The sequence below is a fragment of the Hyperoodon ampullatus genome (genome assembly GCF_949752795.1).
Source record: "Hyperoodon ampullatus genome assembly, chromosome: 1".
Classification (NCBI taxonomy): Eukaryota; Metazoa; Chordata; class Mammalia; order Artiodactyla; family Ziphiidae; genus Hyperoodon; species Hyperoodon ampullatus.
Window position 1 is genome coordinate 59455665 of NC_136914.1, and position 14609 is coordinate 59470273.

General features: G+C 54.7%; 1 protein-coding gene across 1 annotated transcript in view; it reads left to right on the plus strand.

Annotated features, from left to right (window-relative positions):
* Nucleotides 1-14609, plus strand: part of COL13A1 (collagen type XIII alpha 1 chain) — a gene marked incomplete at both ends in the record, with an annotated part of 141670 nt that overhangs the window by 92082 nt on the left and 34979 nt on the right. Inside the window, 3 exon segments of the mRNA XM_079705576.1 lie at nucleotides 3143-3247; nucleotides 5609-5635; nucleotides 6404-6439. Coding sequence (XP_079561702.1) covers nucleotides 3143-3247; nucleotides 5609-5635; nucleotides 6404-6439 — 168 coding nt within the window.

Below are 14609 nucleotides of genomic sequence, written 5' to 3' on the forward strand. Positions count from 1 at the left end.
CCAATAAATTGCAGAGCAGCCAGATTCTCCTGCTCTTATTAGCTGTGTGATTTGGGGCAAGTTACTTAACCTCTCTGCACCTCAGCTTTCTCATTTGTAAAATGAGGATAATAACGGTTCCTACTGCATAGGGTTATTGTGTATGCACAGCACTGGGAATAATTCATGGCACAGTGCCATAATTAAATTGAGGCTCAGAGAGGTGAATTTGTACCTAAGGTCGCACAAACAACAAGAAGCAGAATGGGAACTGGCAGCCAGGTCTTCAGACCCCACATCCAGAGCTCTCTCAGTTGGACCTACACCCTTTATATTTAGAAATGCAGATTGCTTAGCATCTGATCACTTGTAACCTGAGTTTGAGAAGCGAGGGAATTTGCAGAGGAAATGTAGCTCACAACTGACAGGTGTAATCGTTGTGAGCAACTGCTTCCTTCTTCCTGCCTAACTAAGCCAAGGAGGCTAGGATAGGACCAGATCACAAAGAACAAGAGACCACAGACCCAGGGATCCAGGCATAGGCATTGCAGCTTGATGCCAGGCCAGGAATTCCATGGCTGCCACCCATGCCCCTAGCCTTCCTTACACTTGGGGTCAGGGGTTACCCCCAAGGCCACAGGGGTGCTGGAAGTGGCAGGGCTCCGAGATGCTCTCTGAAAACCTGACAGCAGGGCCTGGAGCCCCCATCTGGCCTGACTCAGGAGCCAGGAGCCCAGGGGCCTGCATGTTCAGGCACCTGACTGAACAAGGCTGAAAAATCACTCCAATTTACAGCTAAAAATACAGAGGGACATGTGACACACGTGCCACCCAAGCCTACATATCCCGTTACACCAGCCAAATCCTTGAGAGCCTCCATGTGCTCCTAGCGCTTAGCCCAAGCCTGGCTATTCAGGGGGCCCACTGACAGCTCAGAGAAACACCAGGCCCACCCCGCTCTCAGCCACCCCTACCCGTGTCAGACCCCATTTCAGGAGAGCCGAGTTCTTGCTCTCAGAGCGGCCATTCGCCTCAAGCCCCAGCAGCCACCTCCTGGCCTTAGTTGCATTAGCCGCTATGTGTTGAGCCCTTGCTGGGTCCCAAGCACTATTGTAAGAATTCTGTATGGATTATCTCATGTAATCCCACATGGGCCACCCGGCAGTGGAGGTGGCATCATCGCCACCTCACAGATGAAGAAATTAGGAGGAGCCGAGGCATGTTGCTGCCTCCCTTTTCAAGAGCAAGAGGTGGATAAGCCAGAACTTTTTGTGCTGCCCTGACCTGATTTGCAGAGTAGAGAGAAGAATAGGGGCCCCTGTGCTGCCTGCTGCAGATTCTGCCTAGAGAATAAGGTTTTTATGCTGTCAGCCATGGTGGGACATAAAAAGGCTTGTCCATTTCCTATCAATAAACCAATATTGATTTCACAGGCTCTATAAGATGCTTAAACATTGGGTCTAACATTAGTTGAAAGAGGAAACTTTATATGAGATATGATGTGCTTAGCAGACAGTGTTGGAAGTCATTGCCAAAGTGCAGAAAGTTGGACTGTGAGCAGTTTTTGCTGGGGGCTTACTTGGAATGAATAGGAATAGTCTGGAGTTCTGAGCTTGGGTCCTGGCTGCCCCCAAATTCTTCTTGTGACCTTGGTTAGGGAGCTCAACTTCTCTGAGCCTCATTTTTCTCTTCTGTAAAATGGGACTTGTGACCCATTTCTGCACCTGCCTTCTCCACCATGGACACTCTGAGCCCTTAAGTGGCTTCTCAGAGGGTGTGGCAGGTTGCAGCCCAGGCCCCAGAGTGGCACTGCTGGTGGCATCTGCCCTAGGATGTCCCATCTGAGATATGATTCAAGCAGATGCTGCTAAAATCTTAGTTCTCATTGTGAGGATGTACACTCCTATTTGTAATCATCATTTTCCTCTGTGGAGTTTGCAGCAAGCATTGTCAGCTCCCTTTTTCATATAGGGAAGCAGCAGTGTCATAGAGGATTACTGAGATCACACTGAGAAGGGTGGGCTGGACTGGAGTCTGGCCACCTGGGTCTCCCTGCATCCCAGCCTGGAGCGCTCACACCTGCCAGGCTGTTCTGCCTTAGTCTGTCTGCAGGGCTGGACCCCCATCAAGAGCTGAGCCCAGAACCTCCCTGGAGAGGTCACGTAGAAAATAACATAATGACATGGATCTGCGTAGATCTAGGTTGACTTGAGCTGGCCCTCAGCCCCAAGATCTGGGTCACATGGACCAGGCTCTCTCCTCCTCCTGAGGGAGCATGATCCCACCCCTTCCTCCCTGGGCCCTGGGTCCACCCTGGGCACATGCACAGTGGGTGACAAAGGCTGGGGGATAAGGCAAAGGAATAATAATAGCGACTCCAGAGAGGCACAAAGCACTTTACACTTTCAAAACTCAACTGTCCCCTGAGGTCAGGTACAAATCACATAAGTGACAGAAGCAGGCTGCAGGCAGAAAGGATGGGGGTGGGCCTGAGGCAGCTGGAGAGCCCAGTTGATGGCAGCCCCCCGGGAATGTGGGCCTAGCTGGCCAGGGCTCCCAGTTTTTCATCAGAAGCCACCAAGCCAAATTTTTTACATAAAATCTCTTGCCCAATTATTTGGTGAGCCAAACAAAATTCTGTGGCCTCTGACCTAAGGATCTCAGTTGATCCTCTGGGCCAGATAATCAAAGACAGCAAAAAGCAGTGAGGGGAAACAAGGAACAGCTGTTCTCATTTGATAGTTAGGAGGCCAGGGCGCAGAGATGGTGGATTCGCCACACAGAGGGAGGTGCCGAGACACGCCCAGGCTGCCGGCCACCTGGGCTGTACCCTGGCCATCTGACCAGGCTGGGAAGAGGCCTTCGGTCGGGCCGGGGAGCATCTCACCCGCTCCTCTGCCACCGCAGCAGAGCTCAGCCCTGGGGACCAGCAGCTGATGCAGCGAGTCCTCTCTGGAAGCCCCTCCTCTGGGGGCTAATGTCTTGGCCGTCTCCTCACTGCCACCAGCCCCTGCATGTAGTCACCACCACAGCACCATCACCATCACGCCACCACCGCCTCCCCCAGAGCCCACGGCGGAGCCTCAGCGGGTGCATGGCACTGGGGCGGGACCGCTCTGCAGCCTGGGGCTTTCTCTCTAACGCTTGTTTCCACGAACCTCAGGGTGAACAGGGCCAGGCTGGCATCCAAGGCCCACCAGGGCCACCAGGCCCTCCTGGACCAAGTGGACTGGGGCACCCAGGACTGCCAGGGCCCATGGGGCCACCCGTAAGTAACTCTCCCGCTCTCCACTGCTTCCTCTCCTTCGAGATTTGTCCCAAGAAATCTCTGGAAGCTTCCAAACCTTTCCCTGGAAGCTTCCAAACCTTTCATAACCAATGGGAACCTGGGTCCCCACTGAACAGGCAGAAACACTTGGCAAGGCCGCTGGATGTGGCTGGCCCCTGCAGGAGCTGCCTGTCCCTGTCACACTCACCTGTTACACTCTGGTTCTGAACACACATCCTGGGACCGTGTGTTCCACTCCAGTCATTGCCTGCCAGGGAGGACACCATGAACAGGCGCCCCCTCCCAGGTTCAGCAGACAGGAGCTTGGAAAGAAAGTTCCCAGGGCCATTCTGATGGCTGTCTCCTGACCCCCGGGCTTAGGAAAACCTGAGTTGGGCACAGTGTGTTCTAAGGAGGTAGCAAGCAGGCATCCGACTGCCTGGCATCCCTAACAGACATGCTTTTGCTGGTGTGTGTGGGCTTCCACTCCTGGGCCACCTTCCAGCCAAGTTACACGTCTGGTCGGCCAGGAGGGCCCTGCATCGAGCCTGGGGATTAGACCACTGCTGGGAGGGCCCAGGGGGGCCAACAGACACCCCTCCAAGCAAGACCACACTCAGGTCAGTCCCAGTGTCCACCAGTCATCTGTTTGTAAGCCCTGGCCAAGCCCCGACTCTTTCTCAGCCCAATTTAGTGCAAGAAAGCACCAGGGCAGAATAACTTAGCAGGCCCTTGGACTTCTTTGGAGAAAATGGGTTCTCCACCCAGAGCTAAGACTGACGTCAGCAGTTATTAGAGGGACAGGGGTTAAGGACATAGTCTGTTTGATAATGTTTTTTCCACGAGGCTTTATTTTAAAAAGTGTTTTTCTCCCTTATGACAAAGGCATCATACCTTCATTGTGAAAAATTTGGAACATAGACAAAGTCTTAAATTGCATGCTTTCTCATATCCAGTGTTCCCCATCATTAACGCTGTAGAGAGTACTTTCCATTTTTCTCCTTAGATCTGCACATAAACGTTTTCCAGGTTGTTGATGTTCTGAATAATATAACAGTTTGTATCCTGTTACTTTTTTCCCTTAATATCGTAAACCATGCCCCTCCTAAGTCAGGAGTCTCCTGTGATGTGGATTTTAGGACTGCTGGGTCTATCTACAAGGTAGTTACTGAGTTCCCTTCTGTATATTCTTGAACATCAATGTGCACATCTCTGATGCTTTCATGGTGATAGATTCTCAAAGGTGGAATTGCCGGGTCAGGGTGTCCCTGCCAAAAAGCCCTCGATGACTACAGCCACATTCCATGGCACTTGGCTTCACATCTGGGCCCTCAGCTACCCCAGCTGCCAAAGCTGAGGTTCGGCGTAGGGTCCCCCTAGGCTGGGCAACAGCTCTGTCAGGCCAGGGTTGCCATCTTGGCCAGAAGGCGGCACAGCAGAGTGAAAACCTAACTTGCTGGGAGCCAGCTCTCCTGCTCAGCTTGATCCCCGTAACGAATCTTAAATATTTCCATGATTTCTCCCCAGAACGCTGGGGAGGGAAGTTAGTCTCACTTCCATGGGTTTCTAGATGCAAAAACAGAAAACCTGAAAGGAAGTGAAATTTAGGGAATTGAACCAAACAAATCAAGCCAAGAAAACCAAAAAACAAAGCTCAAAATTCACTTCTTTACTGATGGCCCCTGCCCAAACACAGTGGGTAACTCCTGATCACTGAACCCAAGCCAGGTGGTTTTCTTTGTTAGGTTGTTTATAAAGAGAAAAACCAGAAAGCATGCTTTTAAACCAACTGAAAGAGGCCAGACTCGAGCATCATGGTTTTCTCCAGCCAGTGTTTGCCGTCCAGACCCACGCCCGAGACCACGCCGGAGCCCGCCTTCCCTTGTTTCTCCCTCGGGCTCCCGCGGGGCCCATGCCACCTCCCCCGCGCTGGCTGCTGTGCTCACTGTGCCCCAGGGGTGGGGGAAGGAGACAGAGGGCTCCCCCACAGGCTGGCAGGGCCAGAGGCAAAACCCAGGCTTTGCTGGGCAAGGTCGGCTTTCCAGGGAGCGGTTCCAGTTAGGAGGTGGGTGGGTGGGAATCTGGACCAAACCACACTGCCAATTTCACATGATGCCACTGACCTACTTTCCAGTGGGCCAACACAGCGGAGATGCCCACGGCGCCCATGTGGCTCCAAAGAGGGACATGAGCCCGTTGTCCCCACGTGCCCTCAGCAGGTTTCAGATACCCTTCCAGGACCCTCTGGATCTGTTCTTCAACACATCCAGAACCCATTACAGCCTCCACTGGAAACGTGACGAGCCCCCACCGTTTGCCAGAGGAATCCATCTCCATTCACCTTTTTTCTTGCTTCCGCAGGGCTTACCTGGGCCTCCTGGACCAAAGGTGAGGGCCCTCTGGGTGATGCATCAAACGGGCGGGAGAGCTCCCTGCAGGAGGGAGGGGGAGGCGTCACTGAAGGGAGCTGAGAGGGATCTCAGCTGAGAGAAGGATCACGAGTGGCTCATTTCCAGAACGCCCTTGGAAATTGATTGGGTCCCGCAAGGATTGCATTTTTGTGGGCTCAGGCCAAGCAAGTGCTATGGCTGGCATGGAAGATGCGGCCCTGCCCTCCAAGGAGATTATGGTCTAGTTGGAAACTCAAAGTTGATGCCCAGGACGCTGTCACAACATCCCAGTAAAACAGCATTTCATAAGGGGCCAGAACTGGAAAGGACCTTCAGGGTCATCTGGTTTCTTTGGAAACCTTATCTGGAAGCCCACGATGTCAAACAGAATCTCCCTTTGAAGCTGGAGTCCCTGCGGCTCTAGGGATGAGAAGTAGCAAAGCACTGATCCCAGCCAACCAATTCACAAATGCAGAAGCTAGAGCCCTGGGGAAAAGTGACTTGTCCAGGTGCCACAGAGGGTCCATGGTAGAACAAAAACTGACCCTCAGGTGTCCTGGGCCCCTGCTGAGTTAACCTTTCCCACCTCCCTCTGCCTCCCGCAAGGCAAGGACTCATTCTGAAGAGTAGAACAGTCCCTGTTATTGTTCCAGGGATGGCTGGAGGTGGAGGTCAGAGGATTTGGAGTCATTGGGAGGAGGAGGGATGGTAATATGAAGGGGGTGGCAAGAAAACCCCTCTAATGGTCTTCTCTTGGTTCCCCCAGGGAGACCCGGGGATCCAGGGCTACCACGGCCGGAAGGTAAGAAGGAGTGGAGCGGAGGCCCCACCCCCCAGTGACAACCCAAGTGGGGCTCCACCACAGTGCACACAGGGTCCGGACTTCGTCTCACACACACACTTTGCACACATACCAGCGGGAGCCTCGAAACCCTTGAGGTGGGCTGAACAGGGGTTCATGTCTCCACCTGGGGGAGGAAGAGGCTCAGAAGGGGAAGGGCCTTGGGCAAGTCAGTGGCCCCGCTGGACCTCAGACCCAGGAGTGTGTCCCCCGCCAGCCTGGGTGGCTGTGTCTGCACAGAGGCAGGCCAGGTTCTCACTGGCCCCCCTGAGGACCTAGTATGTGGGAACCAGGCAGAGCTTCTGAGTATGGTGGGAGATATGAAAGGGTCCCAACCCTGCTCTCTGGCAGCTCACAGGCCAGAGAGACAGGATTCCTGTACAGATAACCCTGGTGAAGGCAGACTGTGCTAACTGCTACCATTGCAAAGTGCTGTGTCAATATGGAGGGGGGGGCGGTGTGTGCAGGGAGATTAATTCTAGGTTGGGAGGAGTTTGGGAATTCTTTTGAGAAGGGACAGCCTCTGAGCTTAATCCTGGTGAATGGGTAATTGTATCGGTTATCTATTGCTGTGTAACAAACCGTCTCAAACTTACTGTCTTAAAACAATTCTTTCTCAGGATTCTGTGGCTTGGCCATGTGGGAGTTCTGCGTCTCCTCTGGGCTCACTGATGCAGTCACATGGGATGTTGGGCGGAAAGGCTGGGTGGGAAGGGGGCAAGATGGCCTCATCCACATGCCTGGGGTTGGTGCTGGCTGTGGGCTGGGTACCTCTGTTCTCCTCCATGTGGCCTCTCAGCCCCAGCAGGGCAGAGAGGTTTCCTCACAGCATGGCAGGCCTAGGTCAGCTTTCAAAACGGGTGAGTCCCAGTGCTCAAGTGCTTTTCAAAAACATCTCTTGCATCACATTTTCTGAAGTCCTATTGGCCAAAGCAAGTCACACAGCCAAAGCATGCAAGTCAGTGGGGCTGGGGGACTCAGCCTCCGCTTCTTCTTGTCCAAGGGTGGCAAAGCCTTTGTGGCCATTTTTAATCCACCACTGTGGTCCTTCAAGCAGCAGATTTCAAGGGAAATGGCATTTTAGTCAAGGAAACAATTTGAGCAGAGGCCCAGAGGTGGTCATTACGGTAACTATATAACATAAAAGTCATTTCAATACTAGGCACCACTTACTAAATGCCTACTGTGTACCAGGCTGTCCTTCAACGTGACTTGCATCATATCTAATCCTAAGACCACCTTAGGAGGCTGATACTCTTCTTCTCCTATTTAACAGATGAGGAAAATGAGGCACGCCTGAAGTGTCGTAAGTGGCAGAGCAGGAATTCAAGTCCAGGTCCGGGTCTTTCACAGGGTGCCACCTGCCATAAGGAGCCCATCCCGCCCTCCAGGCCTCCCAGGAGAAGAAAAGAGACAGGAAGGAAAGGCAGGACAAGGACGGGGAGGGATTCTGGAAAGGCAGGAATCACTCTGGAGAAGCACATTCCACACGCCATGTAGCTCTGTAATCAGGCGGCTGCTGTCACCGCATTGTTTTACGGGAGCTTGGTGGGTGAAATGGCAAGACCCAAGAGATCTTTCATTAGTTCTGCATAAACTGCAAAGTTTGTACTGTGTCAGGAAGTGGAAATTACAGCCCCCGAGGTTGCCTCCACCCACTCACGCAGACTCACAGCATTTACTGCCTCTCCTGATGCAGCACGGGGTCGGCTTTCCCATTAGCAGCCAGACCAGCTCTTTCAAACTGTGAAGAAACTTCAGGGCGGCAGTTTCCCCCCTGGATCAAGGGGATGCCCGCAGCTGGCATCCATACTGTGGTAGGCGTCTGCACTCTCCTGCCAACGGGAAGTCTAGTTCATCCAGAAAGGAGGTTGGGGGTCTGCTGCCCTGAGGATGGGGAGGCGTCAGCTTGGGGCTGGGGTGTCATAATGATAGAGGGCCTGGTTCCATGATTTTGGCAATTCTGGGCCAGATTGTGGGAGGAATCATTCAGCCCTGGCTGCACTGAATTTGCAGAGAAAACTAGTGTGGTTCTGCTGATGGAGGGGCAGCTTCTGACCCCTGGGAAGCCTGCTCTGGGGAGAAAAGGCTCAGGGCTGCTAGAGAAGGCTTGAGCATGGAAGGGTGCATGACTAAGGGTAAAGCAGTACAGATGGCTACTTTGAGAAGGAGGGAACTCCCCGTCATGTGAGGTATTCAAGGAGAGGCTGGATAACTATGGGTCTGGGTCGTGTTAAGAGAAGCTTCTGTGTCAGATGGGAGACTGGACTAAAATCCCTTCCAGCTCAGGGAAGCTACAGCTTCCTAAGAACAGAGTTGGCTCCATACCCCCTAGAGAGGAGCAGCCCGCCACCTCAACCTGGCTTGACGATCAGGCCCCTCCAGTCCAGGCCTTTCTTCATCCGCATCCAGGGCTTGTCAGAAGCATCAGTGCTCTTAGGGCTCTCGAGGAATTGAGAAGGCCCTTCTCCTTCATGCTCAACTCATGCTCCCCACTCTTTCTTTCTCTGCCGGACCACCCCCTGCCCTTCCACAATGGCCTCTTCTCCTGGAATCCGGAGGGGCTGTGAGGCTGCTAGCCTCTCTGGGTTTCTGGAAGGCTCCTGCTGCCTCCTCTTCTCCCAGCCTGTCCTTGAGACTTTTCAGTAGGCGCTCCTGGAGCCACTGGGTAGTCTCAGCGCCCTTGTCTCTATGCTGGTCCTCACTCTGCTGGGACCCTTGTCCTGTCATCCCCGACGCCACAGCCTCCTAGTCCAACAGAGGCCAGAGGGCATGCACTGGAGACCGATGGCCAGCAGCAAAGAGTCTGCCCCCAAGGACTTGGGGGTCATTCCTCTAGGTCAAGCACTACTCAGGAGGCTATGAGTGCCCGTCCCACTGCCCCAGCCCCCGTGATCACCATGCCCAGGCAGCAGTTTGCTTCCTGTCAGAATTCTGAGATGAAGAGTCTGGTGCCCAAGGACAAGGGCAGCAATACTTCACATCTCTGGTTTAGCCAAAGTCCATTCACTCCCTCCCTGACTCATCCTTACCATGGCCCAGTAGTTTGAGTGCATTATCCCCACTGTCTAGATGAGAAGCTCAGAGAGGTTAATACTTTGCCCAAGGTTGCACAGCTGGTGAACAGTCATGCTGGAATCGGAAGCTAGGTCTCATGAGTCCGAACCCGGAAGGCAGTCGTCTCGCTCCGGTGCAGAAGTGAATGTCTGCTCAGGGGGGTCTCACCCCAGGCTAAGCCATCTGTGCACAGACCACCCTCCCCTGTGGTTTCTCTGGGATGTGGAAGGTTAACCCCCAGGCTCTTTTCTGGGGCATCTATCAGATCTCTTTTTCTCTCTCCTTCTCCCCCTCTGCTCTCTGCCTGGAATGAGGCCTGGAGGTACCAACACGAAGGGCAGCTTGGTCACGGATGCTGAGAAAATGAGTTTACTCCCACCCACCACTCCGTACTGATGGGTGGGGACACCAAGCTGGCACAGAGGCCCCAAGACGCCCCTTGTGTTCAGGGCATGAGGGGACCCGCAGGGTAACTGATGGACCCTCCACATCTGCTTCCATTGCTCTGTCCCGGCAACTTGACACACACGCGGGGCCCTTCTTTCAGTCAGGGGTGGAATTTAACTCTCAGCAAAGACGTCTCTCATCCTGTGAGGTTTGCTGATGATTAGTTCCATCCTCCACCACCACCACCACCCTGGCAGCTGGTCCCAGCCTGGCATCCTCTCAAAGGCCAGCCAGGCCAGCAGGGCAGCATCTCCACCAGCTACTTGAGATCACAGCCCGGGGTCGCCCGCGGGCCCTGCGCTGCCCCAGGCCCGCATCCTGGACACTGTGAGTATTGTAGTGTGCCCACGTGGTACCTATTTGATCCAAATTTATGATGCCAATCTATTTTAAATATGTTGCAAGACGCAAAGTGTGTTTAAAACATTACAACCTTGGCTGTCTTTCAAGAGGCTATGAGTATTGTCAGACTGTGTGTGGATCACAAAACCTGGTGAGAGCCTATATGTAAGCACATGAGAGCTGGTCCACCCGTCTTGGCAGTGGGGCGTGAGTTTGACGCATGTGGTGGTCTGGGTGTTAAGCCTTGGGGGTTGCATGAAGGACCAGAGCTCTCCTGCAGGCTGCAGGCTGTGCGTCTTCAGACCAGAGGAGGCAGGTTGCGAGAGCCTCGTGCTCACTCAGCCTGTAACTGTGGGTGCTCCCCCTGGAGGCTGCGGGGCTCCCCAGAAACAGGGGTTCCCGGGGAGGAGATCCGATGGGCCCTGTGGTCCGCTGGCTAGGGCACTGGAGCAAGGGTGTGAGGAGCAGAAGCACGCCCACCCCGCCCACCTCCTCATCCCTCCTCAATCCTTCTGCAAAAGGGCAGGATCGTTCTGACCTGCTAGTCAGAGCAAGGCGTCACGTGGGTGGACACGCTTCTGTCGAATGATAACTCGTATTATGATATCTACCTTACTGGGCCTCTTCGTGCCAAGCTGTACGGGGCCCTTGGCTTGCCTCACCTCATTGGATCCTTATAACCACCCTGTGAGGGAGGTTTTATTCTTAGCCCCAATTTACAGATGAGCAAACCAAGGTTCACAGAGATGAATCCCCAAAGGGCCACAACTACAAAGCAGTGAGGCCAGATCTGTCTGGCCCCAGAGGCTTGTTCTAAATGACTTTACTACCTGGGTCTTATGAACCTGGGGGGACCCATGATTTCCAAACACCTCCCCTCCCAGACCCCCACTTCCTCTACTAGAAGGAAAGAAAGAGGGAGTTGGGCTGTTTTCCTTCTTGTGAAAAGGTTGTGGCTGGATTCAGGCCCTCCTCCGAGCCTCTCAGGCTCTCTATGAGCAGGACCTGGAGCATCTAAGGCAGAGAACTTGGGGTACTTGGTGTGTTTGAGTCAAAGAACCGAAGAAGGGGAGTGCTTTTCCCATTGGCACTGATTCCACCCGAATGCTTCCCCAGGGAGCTGGCATGGTCCCAGGACCTCCAATAAAGCCAGGAGAAGGCAGCTGTCTCAGCCCTGCACCCCAGTGGAGAAACCTCCTGAAACCTCCCCACACCCCCTGGCTCCCAGAGGACCTGGGCAACCCCAGGCTCCCTGCCGCACTCACGTGCAGCAGAGCAGTCCGTGCAGATGGAAACCGTAGACGCAGGAGCCTTCTGGAGTGGGGACAGCGCTTGCTTTCAAAGCCATGAATTCCCAGCGGGGACACCAGACCATTTCAATTAAAGCAGATCAGGGAGCTGAGACACGGGCCCCAGATCTGAGGCCTCGTGGGGGCTGATGGGACTCCCGCTCCGCCAGACTCCAGCCCCCAGCCTGTGCTCTCTGGGCCCTGTTTCTCCTGCACTCCAAAGTCCCCAGATTAATTAGAGCTGACTTTTCTTTTTGGAACTAACTACAAAATCAACTGATCTCAAATCGAGATTACAAGCCAGCCGCCCTTCCAAAGCCCTGGCCTTCGGTGGGGTGCCTGACCCCGGTAATTCCCCGGATCACTTCCTGCCGGCCCTAATTACCGGAGGACCTGGCGTTTCCGCGGTCGCAGGCCTCTCCAGTCTGGAGGTGGCTAGGGCAGAGAAGAGGGAGCCGAGCTGCCTTTCTCCCGGAAGGGAGTCCTGGGAACTCTTTAGGGGAGAGAAAGACATTAGCCCTCCTCGCCCAGCTTTTCCAACCCAGGAAAGGGCACTGGTCCAGACTTAAGGCCTGAGTCACCTGCTGGCCTCCCCCCAGCCCTCCACTCCCCACACTTCTCCCCTGCAGAGAACAAAGAGTCTGTGTGGAGCTGCTCGGGCCCAGGGCCCTCCTCACCCGCAGCTGGGCCGCAGCGGGAGCCTCACGTTAGGGAGGTCTACGCATCTCCCCCTGCTTCTCTGGCCTGACCTTTGCTCAGCTGGGGAGCTGACCTGGAAGCCCCCCACCTCTTTCGAGACTATGTCTTCTTGCCAAGTCCCTGCCCAGCTTGTTCAACAAACAGTAAATCACCAATTAAGAGCACGACCGGTTTGTGCTCCAAGGAACTCGCTTCCATCCTGTCATCTGGGTAAAGGATGGGTCCTCCTACCTGGAAGCGGAACCAGAATAGAGAACCTATTGATGCTGGTGCGAACTCTGCACAGGGGCAGCTGGAGTCAGTGGCATCGTAAAAGTGGGCGCTTGGATGGCCTTCAAGGTCATTCAGGGCAGCCACCTGTGCTCACCCCAGCACTTTCTTGGCCACAAAGACTGGAATCCACCCCTTCCAGGCCAGCCAGCCGGCGTCCTTGGTTCTTGGCACCAAGGTTAAAAAGCCAGTCTCCCAGGTGGTAGGCAGGGCAGGGCTGGCATGGGGGTCGCAGGCCAGGTTCCACAGCAGGGACCACTGCCCATGCTCCGTGCACCTGGGGCAAGACCCTTTGTAATGCTTGGAGCGCCCACTTTCCCAGCTGCTGGATGGCCTGGATCCGGTGGCCGAGCTCCCTGCTGGGAGGACAGGAGGTACGGGAGATAAATTGGGGCCCTCGCGATTTGGCAGACTATGAGCTCTCCCTCCCCAACTAAGAGATGAGTGAGTTGGTGGATCTAAATTTAGGACAATCCCAAACTCAAACCTTTTAAACAAAATAACTTTTACGAAGTGAAACAGGAAAGAAGGAGTCTCTAGATGTGCTCTCGCAAAGCCATGCCACGAGGAAAAGCTCTGTGCACACAGTGTGTCAATGTCCTCCCTTTAGCAATGGCCCCGGAAATGCTCCCCGTCCCCAATCCCACCACCCCTGCAAATGAATGCCCTGCCCTCAGCCACCCTGGAGTCCTTGATCATGACTCTCAGCCCGCTCTCACCTCTCCCACCATCCAGAATCAATGTTTTCTGGTGCAGAATGAACCCAGCCGCCGGTTCAGAGGTCAGGCTGGGGCAAGCCCCTGGGGACGAGCCCTGGAGAAGGAGACTGATGAGAGTGGAATGAGCCCGCAGGGTGGGGTCAGCCGGGGCCACCCCTGCTTCCTGCCCAGCAGAGGGGTGGGAAGTGAGGGAGGCCCCGAGATGGGGATCAAGGGAGCCTGGGTCACCTAGAGAATTAAGAGACTTGACCCAGAGGGGAGGGAAGGGGCAAAGGTCAGCCACCCTAACGAGGAGGCTTGCCTCCTTAGAGGCTGCAAGGGGCCCAGATTTCCCCGGAGTGTGCAGTTGTTTCTTTATATACAAACCATCATGGGCTGAAGACAACCCCGATTAGCCCGGAAACCCTCACTCCCAGGGTTCTGCTCTGCACAGCTCACGTGGAGATTGGAAAGCGTGGGCAGACCCCAGCCTCCTCCCTTACTGAGGCATCCCAGGCTGTCCTCCGGGGCAGAAGGAGACCCACTGAGCCCCTCGTAGAGCCGCAGTTTTACCCAGAGCTAACGTTCCCTCCCCCAGGGAGCCTTGTTCCGGAACTGCCAACACACCCAGTGTCAGCTCCTCGGCTTTGGCCTCTCAGGAGCAGGGGTGGGTAGGAAGGGTCTAGTCCAATCTCACTTTGCAGACCCAGAGAGAGGAAGTGACTGATGCAGGGTCACACAGACAGCCTTTCCTGGCTCCCCCGCCCAGCTCCCTAGGTGGAGGTGGGAAGGTGAGGGCACATGTATTGGGGGAAAGCTGAGGGAAAGGTGGGAAGAGGAAGAATGGGGCAAACGGGAGATCCTTGAATAGTCAGGGACGCCCAAGCTGACCTCCCACCTGTACCTCCCCACCCCAGGGAACTCTGCCTGGTGTCCTCGGGGCTGAGTCAACCCAGTTGGGTTGTTTGGAATTTGAGCAGGGGTCCTCCAGAGGAAAGAGTGATGGGGCCCTCGGCTGGCGCTCTACAGCCACTGTTGCCAGACTTCTGATGAAGTCCTTTGGCGCCCTCTGCTGGCCGTAGAGCAGAACTGTGCTCACAGGCCGGCCCCGACTCAGCTCTTTTCCCTGGTGCCTGTGCTTAAAGATACAGCCCTGGTCTGAGCACTGCCTTTTCACCCCTCTGGGGCACAGACCTGAGGGCCATCCAGAAGAGAGGGCTTTGACCTGCTTTTGGCCTGCAGAGGGTGTTTAACGGAAGTGACGGAACGCCAGTCGCTGGTACCTGCACTTAGCAGACAAAACACCTGTGTCCAAATCCCTGCTCTGTG